The 15,504-nt window shown below is 40.8% G+C and overlaps 1 protein-coding gene across 1 annotated transcript in view; it reads right to left on the bottom strand.

The window, feature by feature from the left end:
• stk32c (serine/threonine kinase 32C) overlaps nt 1-15,504 on the bottom strand; it is a 92,126-nt gene that overhangs the window by 52,008 nt on the left and 24,614 nt on the right. Inside the window, exon 2 of the mRNA XM_042502350.2 lies at nt 10,948-11,003. Within this exon, the coding sequence (XP_042358284.2) occupies nt 10,948-11,003 (56 nt within the window). The remainder of the gene's footprint in view (nt 1-10,947; nt 11,004-15,504) is intronic.

The following is a 15,504-nucleotide window of genomic DNA, read 5'->3' as shown; positions in this document are numbered from 1 at the left end:
AGGGAAAAGGGCATATGGTAAGGTGTAGAAAAAAACATCACATTCAGACGGGAAGCAAACAGTCTACTCCCACGTCAAAGTCTGGGGTTTGTTTGATCCATCCGCTGCCCCTCCAGCCCACCCATTAGGGTACTTTGTCCTCATTACGTCGTCACTGGCACTGTTTCAACCTGATGCCGTCCAGCGGCATTTAATGCGGAGGTTCCATCTGGCTGCGTTCTCACCTGACGCCAACAATTTATGTATCATGCTGCCACATCTGATAAAGTATAACACTGTGAATGGTTCCGTTCTGCTGCATTCACAGCTGACGCCGTCCAGCAGCATATCTTTCAGATGTAAAAGGTGGCATTTGGCATTGGGATTTTACACCAAAAGCACTGCGAAAGTGGCAGAATTTGATGACTTCAGAATGAGAACGGGCTGGTTTGGCATATGAGCTCTGATCCTCCATATCAATATATCAATGTCCATATCAACTGGGCCCAACCTAAACTGCTGGGTTCAGGCCAGGCTGTGATTTCTCAAAATCCACTTAGGCTGGAATCAGCTTGGATTCATGACAATTTCAATTTTTTTTTTTTTTTTTTAATGCATATGTTATAGTCAGTGTAATACCATGAATACTGTATAGGCTATGTTTCCATCAACCAATTATAATTAATGAAACCTTGGGATTTAGAATTAGATTTAAACTGACAAAACATTAGAATTAAAAGGGTCATTTGCTCACATATCGAACACGCACTCCAGTGCATCGCACAGGAGATGCATGATGTTGGCACTACTCATTGGTGGCAACAACTACATTGGACTGGAGGAAAAACAAAAGACAGAGTGGGAGAGAAATTCAAGTTCAATCAGGCTCAGGTTAGGCTTGGACAACAAAAATGTGGGCTGGATTTGTTTGGGCCAAATCAAAGCTCTGGTTTGGCATGCTCTTGTGTTTTGTATTTACATTTGGATGAAGATTTTTTTTAAAACAGTACTTGTGTAGATGTTTTTTTTTTTTCTTGAGAGGGTTGAATTAAAAAACCCTGTTTTCAAAAATACCCATGTAAGTGTGGACTACGTCTAAGTACAAGATAACCTAAAAACATGCAAACACGCACACTCGCTCGCGCACACATACACACTCTTGCCAATGCTGCATTTGGGCAGGAGTGCTTTGAGAGAGGCAAGCGAGGCAAACACACTTTCAGGGTCTGATGAACATGTCATCCTGGGAGAAGAAGGAATAATTTGCTCTTTCATTTGGTTCATTCGCTGGATGTCTTCTGCTCCACAGCGGCTGCTCTCAGCCTGCAGGAAATGAAAGGGTTTTACTGAGCCCGGCCGTCCCTTTGCACAGCTCCACGATGCACTATTACAGCAGGCATGACCACTGATAAGCACAGTCATGGATCAGACTTTTTTGACACTGAGCAAAGTGAAGCTGTGCAGTGCATCAGAAAAAGGATGAGAATCATCTCAAGGACAGATAAATACAAATTACATTACATTATATTCAGACACGCAATGCAAGCACGTCAGGACCTCACACAGACATTCCTCTAACAGCCTGAGAGTGCTTCAGTCTTTGAAGCAGCATCCACTGAAAATCGCTGAACATTATACAGGGATTTGGTGTCACTAAGAGAAAAGCCAAAACAGTCTGAGTGATGGCTCCATATTTGAGCATTTTAAATCAAATAAAAAACTGATAGTACTGATGCACTACATCCACTTGTTCTCTCCCATTACCGATTCTGAAGCCAATAAAAAATGTAAAATCTGTAATTCTGTAGTTCAGCAAACCGAGATGCCACCGAAATGTTTGAAAGTATGGTGGAAATCTTTGTATTCAATCGGTACACTCTTCACTATTATTCCATAACTGACTTTCAGTTTAAACTCTCTCAGTCAACTTGATCTGTGTTTTGACTGCCTTCCTCCCATTTGGAGCTATATGTAGGGTGGCAAAAAAATAAAATGTTGTTGAAATGATCTTGTAGTGATATTTACCAGTAGCCTGACTTAATGCTGACTTGTTAGACATGTCCTTATATAGCAATGTTTCCTCTGCACTCCTAAATCCTACCCGCCGCTCCTTCAAATGTCGTTTTTTTTTTGTTTTTTTTAAAATTGCAAATACACCACCGCCGCATCACAGCACAGTCCTGCACTGCGTTGGGTGTCGCGAGTGCTGAGGCAGATAACTATCTTGCTCCATATCTACTCTTTGGGGTAGAAACCACCGCCCCCTCCCACCCCCCAGCAAAACTAATTGGTGCCGACGTTAATTAGCTACTCGCATCCAGGCATCAGGTCGGAGAGTCAGAGGAGTGTCGGCTTGAAAATAGCGTGCAACTTACTGGAGAAAAGGTAGACTTATTAGCTTAAGAAAACTTAAAATAGATTTTATTAGTTAAATAAACATTCGCAAAATATTGATGGCCAGCTAAGGTTACGTAGCTTAAGTTAATTGGGCCCGGTGCCAACTCAACTCAGTGTCGCTAACGTGAGTAAACTAATTGATAGCATTAAGCGATATACACGCCATGATGTAACTGCTGACTGCATTTTCAGATGAGCTTGTTCAAATATTTTTCAAAGAAGAGAAAGACACCTGATGAGGATGGCACTAGTCAGGTATCATTAGCCTTTTTACTGACTCAAATTATGATGGTTAGGTAAAAAATTATGTTCACACTTGTAATCAAATGTGACGTGAGTGTAAATTATCTAACGTTAATGTTTTATGTAATGGTATAAGACAAGTAACAGACAGGGAGGAGCAGTGGAACAAAGTGAAGGAGAGCAGAGTACAGGAGGGGGAGTGCCGAGTGAAGGAGCAGGAGAGCAAAGTGATGGTGCAGGAGAGAGAGATGAGAGGAGAGGAGAAAAACATAAAGGGAAACACAGGCTATCAGGCTGGGACCCTAAATGGGTTGAAAAAAATAAATTAAAAAAATAATAAAAATTATTGTTTCTATTTGTAGGTGAAGACTGACTTGAGAAACAGGCTGCAGGGGGATCACCTTGCAGCATGTATGCTGCTGAGCATCAGCGGGCCACCTCTTGGGGAATTTCCGTACAACAGAGCCTTAGAGCTGTTCTACAGAAAACCAAGAAAAATCAATTGTTCTGAGCCTGGGTGCAAACTTTGCCACTGATTACAGCCCCATCAAGAAATTATTATTTATTGTTTTTATTATTTTATTGTTGAATTTTTGTTATTATTTTTTATTTTTACATTCAGCCTTTAAAAAGCGTCATTTGTTTACGCCGCCACGGCTCCCCGGAGAGCCTGCCCCCGCTGCTGAAAAAAATCCTAGAGGAAACACTGTATAGAGTGTTTTTAAATTATATATACTATGTGTATAATGTTGCAGTTATTGCCAAATTGTGGGACTGTGGCACTGATTGCGATTTCAGGTCTCTGATTGGCCTCTACTGAGTCGGCTTTATTTATATATATATTTTTAAACGTTCTTTGCTCTTTGACTCAACCTAATGGAGGTCTGATGACTGAAATGTTTGCTTTGTTTGCTTAATAATAAAGTTTATTGCAAGTAATATGACAGTGTGCAGGAACTTTTTTCTTTTTCAGTAATGAGAGAGGAGGGAGAGTAGTAGAAGTAGACTTACGGATAGTACTGTATTGCAGTCCACAACAAAAGGGAAAAACTTTCACATGATTGAACTGATGTAAAAAACCCCAAAGTGGCCCCCTGGGAATAAAACACAAATTGCAGAAAATTGTTCGAGCTTACCTCGAGCGTGTGCTTGCCTCCAGTTTATATAAAACACACAAAAAAGTCTTTGAAGTCACCCGTGTATGAAGGTGGAAAAATATAAGGACGGCATAATGAGGATTACATGCATCACAGGATGTAAAGGAGACTTAAGATGCACAAAAAGTGCCTGAGGCTTATCTCAAGCATATTCTCTTTAGGTTTACTGGGGGTGTTAGATGTGTGACTGCATGTTTCATTAAAGGTGGGATGTCTCATACATACTCATCAACTTGACAACCTTTTTCTGTATCACCATGATGGTGAGACACTGATACTGCATAATGTATCATGTTCTCTTTCAAAATCAAAGCAAAGTAGGAATTGGTGAGGGATAAAACTGACCATTAAAATGACTGACACGCTGCCCGCTAGCTTGATCCTTGGTCTTGTTAACTATTTGACATGGTGTTTTAGTTGATGTTTGACAGCTCTCTCCATTTTATGTTTGGACGTTTGATTCCCAGAGCTCTCTGTAAAAGGGAACGTCACTCAGTTCACCCTTCATATACCTGAGGGACAGACCGCAACCCCCGGCATACATATTTGCTCCGTTAAAGGTATGAGCACTTTGGCTTTCACAGCTGATTGACTCGCTAGGCCCTGCCCCCATTAGTTACTGCTGAGCTTTCAGTTCTTGCACAGTATACAGGTCGAGGGTGGGAGATTTGCCACTCATAACTCTTACCCATTTTTTTACCTGAGTCTTCGATTTCAAACACAGAAAGACAAGAGCAGCTTTTTGTTTGTAGCTGGCAACAGTCAATTTTTCCAGTTGAAATGACTTCCTGAACTAGATGTAGATTTTATCAGCTGTAGCTATAGGAGATATAGGAGCTAACTTTAGCTACTAGTTGAAAACCAACCAACTGACTGAATTTTGCTTTTTTTTTTATGTTGACTCATATCAAAATGAGAGCCCTACAGAAAGATCTTGGCCTTATCTGACTTTTGACTCCTTTTTTACACAAATTTTCAGGTCATCTTTTTTGTACTTTTTACTATTTTTTGTGCAAAGTCTTGGTCATTTCCTTTTGCACTGTTCATTGTCTTTTTCCCATCTTTTGTCAAAAAATAGAAAAGAAAAAAACAAGCCAATTTGCTCAGGTTTCAAAGGGTTAATACAACCCCATGCACACTGCTTCAGGCTAGTTTGGTAAGCTTTGGTTGGACAATTGCTGTTCAGAGAAGGTTGCTAAAGACAGTTAACTCCTTTCTACTGAACAGTTGTTATTTTTATAATGCTGGTCAAATGCAGCCCCCCATACCAAGAAACAAAGAATTAATTCATTAATACTACATTCATAGTATGTTCAAAGGCTATAACATGTCTTAAAGTCTCTGATATATCCTGATATCCAGCCTGAAAAAGCTCCATTGATGATGAAAAAACAATGACTTGGGGTCTAATCGGAACTTTCAAAGCTAAATGAGTCATTTTATCATAGCGCTGTATCAGATTTCATCAGGAAATTTAATCATATCCTAAAAAAAAACGCTGTCACACTTTTGCAATTCATTCTCCATGGAGCTGAGCAGATATAAAAAATGTGGAGGTGGAACAAAACTCTCTGTCCTGTTTTTGGCTAACACAGGGAGGAAAGTTAAATAATAATACAGTACATGTGAAAACTGAAATTCTGGGGCATTCTCTGAGGACAAATGGTTGGAATAATAATATTACAAGGAAGAATTTAACCTTATTATTAGTGGGAAAAAGCTACAGTACTCGTGGTGCGTAGCTCATTGTAACTATGCACGCTTTGACATACTTGGACGATGATGAAATAAGATGCAGACTGCGGTGGAAAGTTTTAGAGGTCATGACAGCTTTCTGGCTGACAGCATTTCTGCCATTCTCATTTTCTACCATGTACTTTTTTATTTTTGTTGGCAGGAATGTTAATATCAACGCCTACGAGTGGCCTATTTTTTTTCTGGATTCTGGATTTGCCCAGCCAATTTTATCAAAAAAAAAAAAAAAAGATGGGTAAAATTACAAAAACAAACCAAATGAATATGGTGCTTTTCAAGATTTCTAAGCTCTCAGGATGTGTTGAAGCAGCTTGAAGCTATTTTATCCATATGGGCCCATCTTCAGTGGAGCTTTGTACTGAGAAGCCTATAGAGCTGCAGTATAAAAGAAGAGCATACATTTCTAGGCTAAAAGGTTGCCCGAGGGCTACACTGCAGCTGGGCTGTGCTGCAAAGCTGCACTCTGCTAAACCGACTCTCTCATCTGAGCTCTTTGCACCTGTAGCTCGGATATTAAAGAGGAGAGAGAAGCCCTTACGCGCAGTACGAGGCTCAACTGTCAGTCTTTATTGGCGGGAGGACTCTCAGTATGCTGCCTGGGAGCCCCGCGGGGCTAACGCAGAGAAAAAGGTAACAAAGGCTTCATCATCTCCTGACCTTTCCACAGACACTGGTATCGTCCGTGATATGATGAGAGTGTCACATCCTCTCACTCCATACTCTCCTCTCGCTATATCATCTCTTCCTCCACCACTTATTTCCAGCGCCTGTCTCTGTTCGTCTGTCCTTCTCCTTCCATCACACCCTTAATGAGGTTTTATTTCCACTCAAGTGTGTGCGTGGCGCAGGGTATGAGGATGTAGAAACCACCAGCTGAGCTCCAGTGCTACCTCTGACCTTTCTTGTCTCTCTCCGTCCGCCTCCGTCCTCCCTCTCCTCTTTCTGTTTAGATGTTTACCTGCCCATCTGACTGTTGCCATTAAGGAGCTGTCACTAAACTGCTGTCAGTGCCAATGACTGTCATGCCTCCCTTGAGTGTCAACCCCCCGCCCCTCTTCCTCAGGCTCTCTGGGCAAAGGCCTTAATGAGCCCCGCGGCGGAATCGACAGGATGGAGTGACAAGGCAGGGTGCAAAAGTGTGATGCTCATGGGGAAAAAGGTAGCAGAGGAGAGGGAGAGCAACGGGGGAGCAAGCAATTATCCCGACTCTGGTGCTGTATATGGCCATCCAGCCCTCTAGCAGGCACGTTACAAATGAGCTATATCCTCCACTGCTGTGGAAATAATCACACCCAGCTACCATCACTCTTCACCCCCACGTGGTAGAGGACAGATGCTCCGAAACATTATAGAGAGAAGTAAAGAGAGAGCACGCTTAGAGTGGGAATCCAAACAATATTAATGCCATATTTTATTCTTAATAATACTATATTGCTTTGCCAACACAGATTTCTTTACTGCCGAGGCCATAAAACACTCTTGAAATGAATTGCGAGAGAACAGTGGGGGATAGAGGGAGAAACTAGGCCTGATTTATTTAAAGACGAGAGTGGGGGGGGGGAGTACCTGTGCTGATATATCATAGAACAAGGAACGGAAGGAAAGATTTGCCCCAACACAAGGGCAAAAAGAGAATGAGATTTGCTGCAAAAGCCTGGCGCAGACAACGCAACTTTCACCGTGATTTGCCTTTTCTGGATGGAGTTCTGATTTCTCAGACATAAATCCTTGAGTCTGAAACCAAATCCTCTCCCTTGGCTGTCAACAGGCCATCTAGCTTGAGTGGTTCCGAGACATGTCTGGACCTTGACATGAGCTGTCTCCGTCGCTCCCACACTTTTCGAACATATTTGATTTCATGACAGCTGAAAACAAGATGCACTTGTAGTTGGAGCTCTGATACAGGGGGATGAGCTGGATGCAATGGGGAGCGGAAACTGGGGGAAACTCTTCAACTGGAATAATCTCGTAATCAGTACTATTTGTCGAAATGCGCATGGACACCGTGTGATAACAATGATCTCACAAGTTCATTGTATGTCACACTGAGACGGGTCTAAAAATGTTTTGGTTGCAAAATTCTATAATCACAGACAGCTGTGAGTCATCAGTCATGTTTGCACAGAGCCAACAGAGTGATTTAAAACAATAATCACATATCATATTTAGCTTTTAAAAGAGAAAACATGATTGGATTTTGATATAAGAATACAAAGCTGATTTTTGTTTAAAAAAGTTTGCATATTTGTAAAATAGGTGCACAATATGATTGGAAATGTGATCTAAAAGGGTTAAAGTGGTATTTTTTTTTATTTCATCTCCACTTAAAAGTTTCACACAAATCCCAAAAAACCATCAGCTTTTCTCTGGGACAGCCCAAAATCGCACAGTGTAACAAGGGACCTTATTACTTTGTATACTTGTGCATCCCCATGTTAATATGACAACAGTCTGGGACAAAAAAATGTCTTCTACTTTGAGCTGTAGAGACGGTGAGATTTTAAAAGTCTTGCTGACAGGGGACATAGAGAGAAGCTCTTGTGTTGAAAGAGCGAGAGCCAGGGGAGTCGTAGAGAAAGATACATACCCTAATACTGCACGTATATCAAAAAGGAGAGATATGAAGAGAAAAAGAAAGGAGAGATGAACAGCAGAGTAAAACTAGTGTCAGCCATGTTTGCAGATGGCTTTTGGAGGAGGTTTTCCTCCGCTTCCCCTCTGACAGCCTCTTCTTTCTCAGCTCCAGCCTACCTCACGAGTCCCCACTGTGCAAGAACGAGCCCCACAACACACATTCTTTCACATTCACAACTGCATGCGTGCACACATTGACCGGCTGCACACCAAAGAGCCCATTTTCTCGGAGCACCTACACAAGGCGGAAGATACAGATCATGTTTCACAGTGCTACAGTGTGAGGTAAACACCTCCTTCACTCTTTATATATCTCTCAAACACGCTCGCCAACGTCTCTATGTTGTGATTTTGTTTAATATTTTTTACACACAATTTTAGACTAATGTTGATCATTAAAGCCCAATCTCATTGAGTAAATAATAGTTTAATATCAAGCTGATGCTACATTCTATAAAAAGTAGAAATTGATGGAAATTAGGCTCGGCTGGTATGTACTATTTCATACCTTCATACCTTCCTGAAATTTAATATACGGTATATGACAGTATAAGCGTGTGGTGAGCTACTTACTTTCAGTTTTTCAGACTAATAAATACTCAAAAGAAACCCACAAAACATTAAGAAAAGTAAAATTCTCATAGCAATTTTCCTTACTAAGTAGAGAAATACAACTACACACCTTTCGAGTTAAACTTTCTCTCATTCACAGAAGGCTTAGTTGCCTCATTTTAAGTCATCATAAAACACACTTAATTCAACCTCAACAAAAACAAAATAAAACTCATCCAAACTGTCTTGGTTATTCTTGCTAGTAATCTGGCAGGTAAGTCCACTGTTCCAACAATCACCAGCTCCAGTTTGGTCAAAAATAAATTCTTAATTCACCAAGTTAGAGGTAAAAAACATCATTCCCCATTTTGCTGGCCACCAGCTGTTTACAGTCCTGGAACTTCTCCCTCCACCACTAGGTGTCATAGTGTCTTTCAGCTAAGCTGCCTGTTCCACCAGTACAGACTGGAGTCTGAGCTCTGGTGGTGCGTCCTGTGCACTACATACAATGAGTTTAACAGAAAGAGGCGCACAGATATTTATGATGTTATTGAAAAACATACCTTTGGGATTTCTAAAAACCATGGTATACCAGAAGACCGTGATATCATCTAAGCCTGCTGCAAATCTTTAAATAATATTTGTTTTTTGTTTTTTTGTACCCATCTCCTTTACTACATCCCTGCTGACACACACCAACAAAGGCCTCAGTGTGTTCAGTAGAGAAATAAAGACTCATGCTGTTAAGTATTCAGAAACAGCAGGAACACAGAGTGTGGCCACAGTGGGCAAAAAAAAAACACAGACAAGATGACCTCAACCAAGGACAATCTTTATCTTAACGTCTCTGTGAGCGTCTGCCTGACTCAGTGAGTGTAGTTTGTCTGTGTGTGCACGCACGTGTTTCCATAAAAGTATGCGCAAACATGACTGTGTTACAAATGTTGCATAAGTGTGGAATCCAGCTCTCAGACAAGAACCGTGCCTCTTTGGATGAAGCAGTTGGCTTCCCTTGTCTGCCGCAGAAGAGAAGGAAAATGTCCAAAAGGAAATAACACCCCTCCATTTAAATTTTGTTGTCACATCCATGACGCTTCTAAGCCACAAGAGCTTATTTCAAGCTCTTTATGCTTGAATTTAAAAACCAAAATCATGAATGAACATTTATTTCCATGTGGCATTTATTCCAAAATAAGTCAAATGTAGTGTAAATAATCTAATGTGCCAAAAAATTTGGGTTGCCCTGCTTCAGTCTCTAAAGCCTGCATGCAGCGAATTTCCCGGCTTACTGCAGATTTCCTTCAGTATCATAAGGAAAGTGGCAGCAGCTTGAGGGAACAAAGCAATAAGTAAAAATTAACATAAATTCACATGGTAATGTATTCAGCATTGGGCAATGACTTCCCATATAACACAGGGACATGTTTTTTGTAAAAAAGATTGTGTTTTGAGAAGAGCAAAGCAGAAGGAATTTGCAGAGGCGTGCACAGACATGAGTATAATGAACAAATATTAGCCGTGATATTTGGGATTCAAAACGAAGATAAACTATTCCAATCTCTGGAGCCTAGCTGTGTGTCGACACACACCCGCTACGCCCCTGAATTCATTATTGAAGTCTCACACAGGCATTCAACACAAAGGAATTCTTCCACAAACAAATGGCCCAAAAGTTAATCCAAAATGTCTGTTTTATCAACAATGGCCACCAATGGCGATATTGGCACCTGAGACAAGGTTGAAAAGACTTGCTGTAATTTGGTTTCACAATATGCAGTGCACACACACACACACACACACACACACACACACACACACACACACACACACACACACATAAATAGACATGTCAAGTTTCCCTCTCTGTTGTATTCGGCCCAACCGTTGAGCATGATGACAAGTGCAGCCACATTATTATGCTGCGCTGTAATTAAACGGAGACGTGGGGTCAAAAATCCCAACAGGTCGGCTGGCTTGAGATGAAAAGTGAATTGTCGCTCCTCTAAATGACTTTACAGAAAGAATTACATAAGCCGTATTTATAACTACTATTAAAACAGAAACATTATTTATCTTTTTAAGCACCATAATATCAGGAGAGCTACAGTGTAATCTCTCAGAGCCCGTTCTGCCTGGCCCTCTCTGATTCTTCAGCAGAGATAATGACTGTGCGGGGTGAGTGACGGTAGAGAGCACACACACATCCACTGAATGAAAAATGTTACATTACCTTTCCAAAGCTCCCTTTCCCGATGGCCCGCAAAATCTGGAAGTGGTCAAAATTCACTGTGAAGAAGAAGAGAGAGAAGAAATCAGTCAGCATGAGTTAAGCTACAAAACAGGGAACAGGACATGTACAACAATTAGGCATTAGCACACTGAAACCTTTGCTGTTGTTTTGTTGTTTTGGCAGCCCAACACATTTGATTTAAAATAACTGTAAGGTTTAAGTGCTGATTGTAAGCATGGATTGAGGATCCACACTGATGAACAGTGGAAGAATTGCATTCTTTTGTTTACGCAGCCCCCCCCCCCCCTTTTTTTTATGGCAGAGGACGTAATTGGACACAAAATCATCACGTATAATGGTTACTTGCAAATCCTTTGCAATCAATAACTGTCTGAAGTCTGCATCCCACACACATCAGCAGACAAAGCCTTGGCGGTGCTCTGCCAGGACTGTACTGCAAGCATGTTCACTTCCTGCTCACTTTGAAGGCTGACTAATTTGGCCAGTCAAGAACATCGTCTGTGACGTTCCCTCTGCATACTCCAAAATGATAAGACCAAGGCCCATTCCCAGTCTATATTTTTACCCTCACCCTCCTTACAAAGGGCAGTCCCATTTTATACAATTTTCTGAATGAAACTGGAAAATTGATGGTGTTTACATAAATAGATGCGATAAGTTTGTTGTGATTTCTCCTGCATGAGCTATCGGCATCCTTTTTGTGGTTGTCAGCACTTAATAGGAGAAAGTAAGAAAAAGTCTTCACCACAAACAAGCCTAAGGGCCATCAGTAAAGTAATCAGACACAATGAAAATGCTTTCATGCAGTTGTAATGGTATTTTTACTAATATCCATGACATTTTGGAATTAAACATAAAGTATAGCTGAAGCTAAAAGGTATGACATGAATTTTGGTTTAGATCAGTGACCAAAGTATTGGAAGGTCACGGTAAAATGAATGCCTGACGGTGATGCTATATGAAAAGCAAAAGGATAAGTAAAGTTATAAAATTCATCCTCAGGGGAACATGAAAGTCTGAACAAAATGTCAAGGCAAACCTTCCAATAGACGCTGACACATTTAGCTCTATACACCACAGTTGAGACCCTCATGGTGACGCTAGAGGGAAAGTCAGAGGATCAACAAAGTCAAGAGCATTTATCCTCTTTGAAGGTCTGTATAAATGTCATGGCAATCTGTCTGGACCAATGTGGTGCATCGACTGACATTGTCACTAACATGGCTTAAAAGCACCACGAGTCCTTCACTGCTCGTCCATATGTGTCAAGCAGAAAATCAGCAAATTTATGTCAAAGCATTGGAATCAATATAATGTAAAGGACATTTTCCATGTGACAACCAGCTCATTTGAACACCACGGGAGGGAGAAACACTGCTCCTTGAATGATGAAAGGTCTGGAAAATTGAAAAGCAATGGCACTATGAATCAGAGCACAACAGTTGCAACATGAAAATTGTGTGGTCCTGCAAGATCTTAACCGTTTAGCTTCAGACAGTACCGTGTATTAGCAGGGGAGTTGCAAAATAAATACATCCTGCAAAGTTTTGTTTTTTTCTGTTCATGCTTGCTGCACAGTTCTGTCTTCTGATGAGTTTATGTAGACTCTGTTGAACTAATGGCATTCATGAAGTAAAAACTTTCCACACCCAGTCTTATCATAACATCAGAACTTAAAACACACGGCACATGAAACATTCAGTGCGCGGAAAATGATTAGAATTTGTTATAGCCGTGTCACAGAAAATTGGGCACTTTTAACAAAGCGATGAAAACTTTTATCAAGATCAGCGATTGTATGCTTTAATTTGTGCAAATGTACAAGAAGATTTTTATTTATTTATTTTATTTTATTTTTTTAAAGGCCCATAATCTCCAAATGAAAATCTTGAATTTGGATTTCCAGTTTATCTAGCTGGAACATCAGAGCGGAGGCGAAGACAAAGGAGTCTCATTTCAGAAAAACACCCAGCTCACTGCACTGCAATCGTTCATCTTATTTTATTTTGTTATATCAATATGTGTAATGGCACAGTTAGATGTCTTGGCTCATTGCCTTCTTCAGTGGATGTGTGTTCTGCTGATTGATAGAGTTGTCCTGTGTGTGGTGCAGAGTTTTAACTCAGTCCTGAGAGGGAGGAGGGTTGGCTGGAGGAGAAAAGCCTTGTAAAGAGGAAAAAGAAACTCATATATAATGTAATGCAACAGATTATATAATCTTTTATTTTTGTTGAGACGCTCTAAGAGAGCTAGGGCTGAGCAGTTTTAGGAAAATGTCCAACTTTTTTTCGCCTGAAAATGCAATTACACTTTATAATGTGAGTATTTTCTAATATAAAAAAAACAACACAGCCCTGTATTTCTAGCTGTGTATAGAAAAAACAAGATATAATTGCACAGTGTATCTTCTTTTTAGTGGCTTTATTTATAGCAGTTACATAGATGGACACTTATGGCATAACTAATGGGTGGTAAGTCACGCTGACGACATCTGCTTAAGCTACAGCTAACATTAGCTTGACAGGACCACAGGACGGACTGCCTGATAATTCTGAATGCTCTGGGTCAAAGTCTTTAGGGTTATATGTCTAAAATTATGTTATGAAATCTGCAAAAGTTTCACACAGAGATTCCAACAGACACTACTAACTATTAAACAAATCAGCTATTAGCTGGCAGTCTAAAAGTGAACGTTTGAAGAAACTCCTTTGAGGTGTTCTTGAGATATATTGCATTTATGAGAATGAGACAGAAGCCACCTAACACCTTTGACCACCAAAATATAACATTTTCTCTTGAATTCCATGTGAACGTTTGTGCCATATTTGAAACTTTTGAGATATCGCCTTCAAGAGAATAATCAAAAGTCACAGTGACTTTGACTTATGACCACCAAAATCTTATCAGTTCATCCTCATGTCCATGTGAACGTTCTTGTCGAATCTGAAGATATTCCCTCAAGCTTTTCTTGAGATATCACCTTTCCAAGAAGAGGACGTACAAACCTTCAGAGGGACAACCGTAAAACATGATTCCTCATCTCATGGCTATTGCCGCTGCTAGGGCATAATAACACATTAAAAAATTGCAACATGCATCGCAATTTTTTCCAAAAAGCTGCCATGAAATCAGGAACTTAAGACCGCAACAATCCTCAAAAAAGCCTAGATGGGCTGACTTGTGTTATAAAGGATTTTTTGTGCATTGGCACTGATTTAAGCCAGAGAAATCAGTCACAATGTTACTATGTACTGCACGAACAAATGTGGACTGATGAGCTGGTGGGCTACCACTGGCCAGCCTCCTCCTGGTCATCCGTGTTACTGATTGAGACTTGCCTCTGCTCTGTATGTGTGTGTTTGTAGCAGTGCTGCAGGCAGATGTGAGCACAGCGGGCAGGGCGCTTACTCATGCAGCTCCTCCTTAAAAGTCAGTCAGCTTCTGAAGCTCACATCCTGATCTGCTCGGCCCCCTGTCCGTGTAGACAAGGGGTGATCATGAGAGACGACAGCACATGCTGGGCTCCTCGAGGCAGACCCACTACCAGCTGACCTGTGTCCCCCCCGGGCTGAGCGAGGAGGTAAACCCCACAATGCTTTTTGCTTCCACACAAAAGAAACAAGGTGTGGTTTTCATGTTTTGTCTGGAAGATAGACTAATCCAGTGTGGATTCTCCCTGATCAGTCTTTTGTACATGGTTAATCCTCTCATATGGCATGGCTCTGACTGCACCATGGTGCCGACACACATACACACACACATGCACACACACACAGGCACTGTACCATGAACACAACTATCCATGAGGTATTAAAAGGGATGAAGAGAGATGTGAAGGAAATTGTATGTACAGCAGTGTGGGTTCATAGGTCCTCTTTCAGATAAGATGACGGGATGTCCTGGCGAAAAAACCAGCAGCGATGTGTGCAAAGTCAGCAGTAACAAGACCGAAAAGTCTGGGCTAATAATACAACTAATGAGCTGTGTGAGTTGTTGCATTTACAGCCAAATAAGCTGCTGATGTCATGAGTCTGATCAAAGTTTACAGCCTTTCATCTGTAAAATCTCAGTTTACCCAACATCCTACATACAAGCAAATATTAACTACACCTCCAGACCGAAATCTAAGGACAAACACTCAGTCTATCATCTTGAAAACACAGAAATATATACCCTGTGGACTCTCATTTTACTGTATACAGTGCTGCAGGGATTTTTTTTGGTAGGCCAGCCCATAAGTTAGTGTTGCTCTGTTTCCCTTGACAAAAAAACAATGGGATTTCTGCACTGGATTTTGGAGTTTAAGCTTGTTGATATATATTGCAAGTGTAGCAACATTATACTCTAATACTCAGTAAGACTGCATAAAAAAATGAAAGCAGTATCAACAAGCACATAAACAGGCTCTATATATAATATTCATAGAATTTTGCAAAGGTTACATATCTGATTGGATTCAGCACTTTAGAGGCAGTTTCTCCACAGGTGGGTCAGTACTTTTTACAGACACTTGAGTAAATCATGAAAGCGATTTCA

The sequence above is a fragment of the Plectropomus leopardus genome, chromosome 13 (assembly GCF_026936395.1).
Source record: "Plectropomus leopardus strain MGB_pleo_1.0 chromosome 13, ASM2693639v1, whole genome shotgun sequence".
NCBI classification, from domain to species: Eukaryota; Metazoa; Chordata; class Actinopteri; order Perciformes; family Serranidae; genus Plectropomus; species Plectropomus leopardus.
The sequence above is the reverse complement of the archived record's forward strand: the minus strand, read 5'-3'. Positions and strand labels throughout refer to the sequence as shown.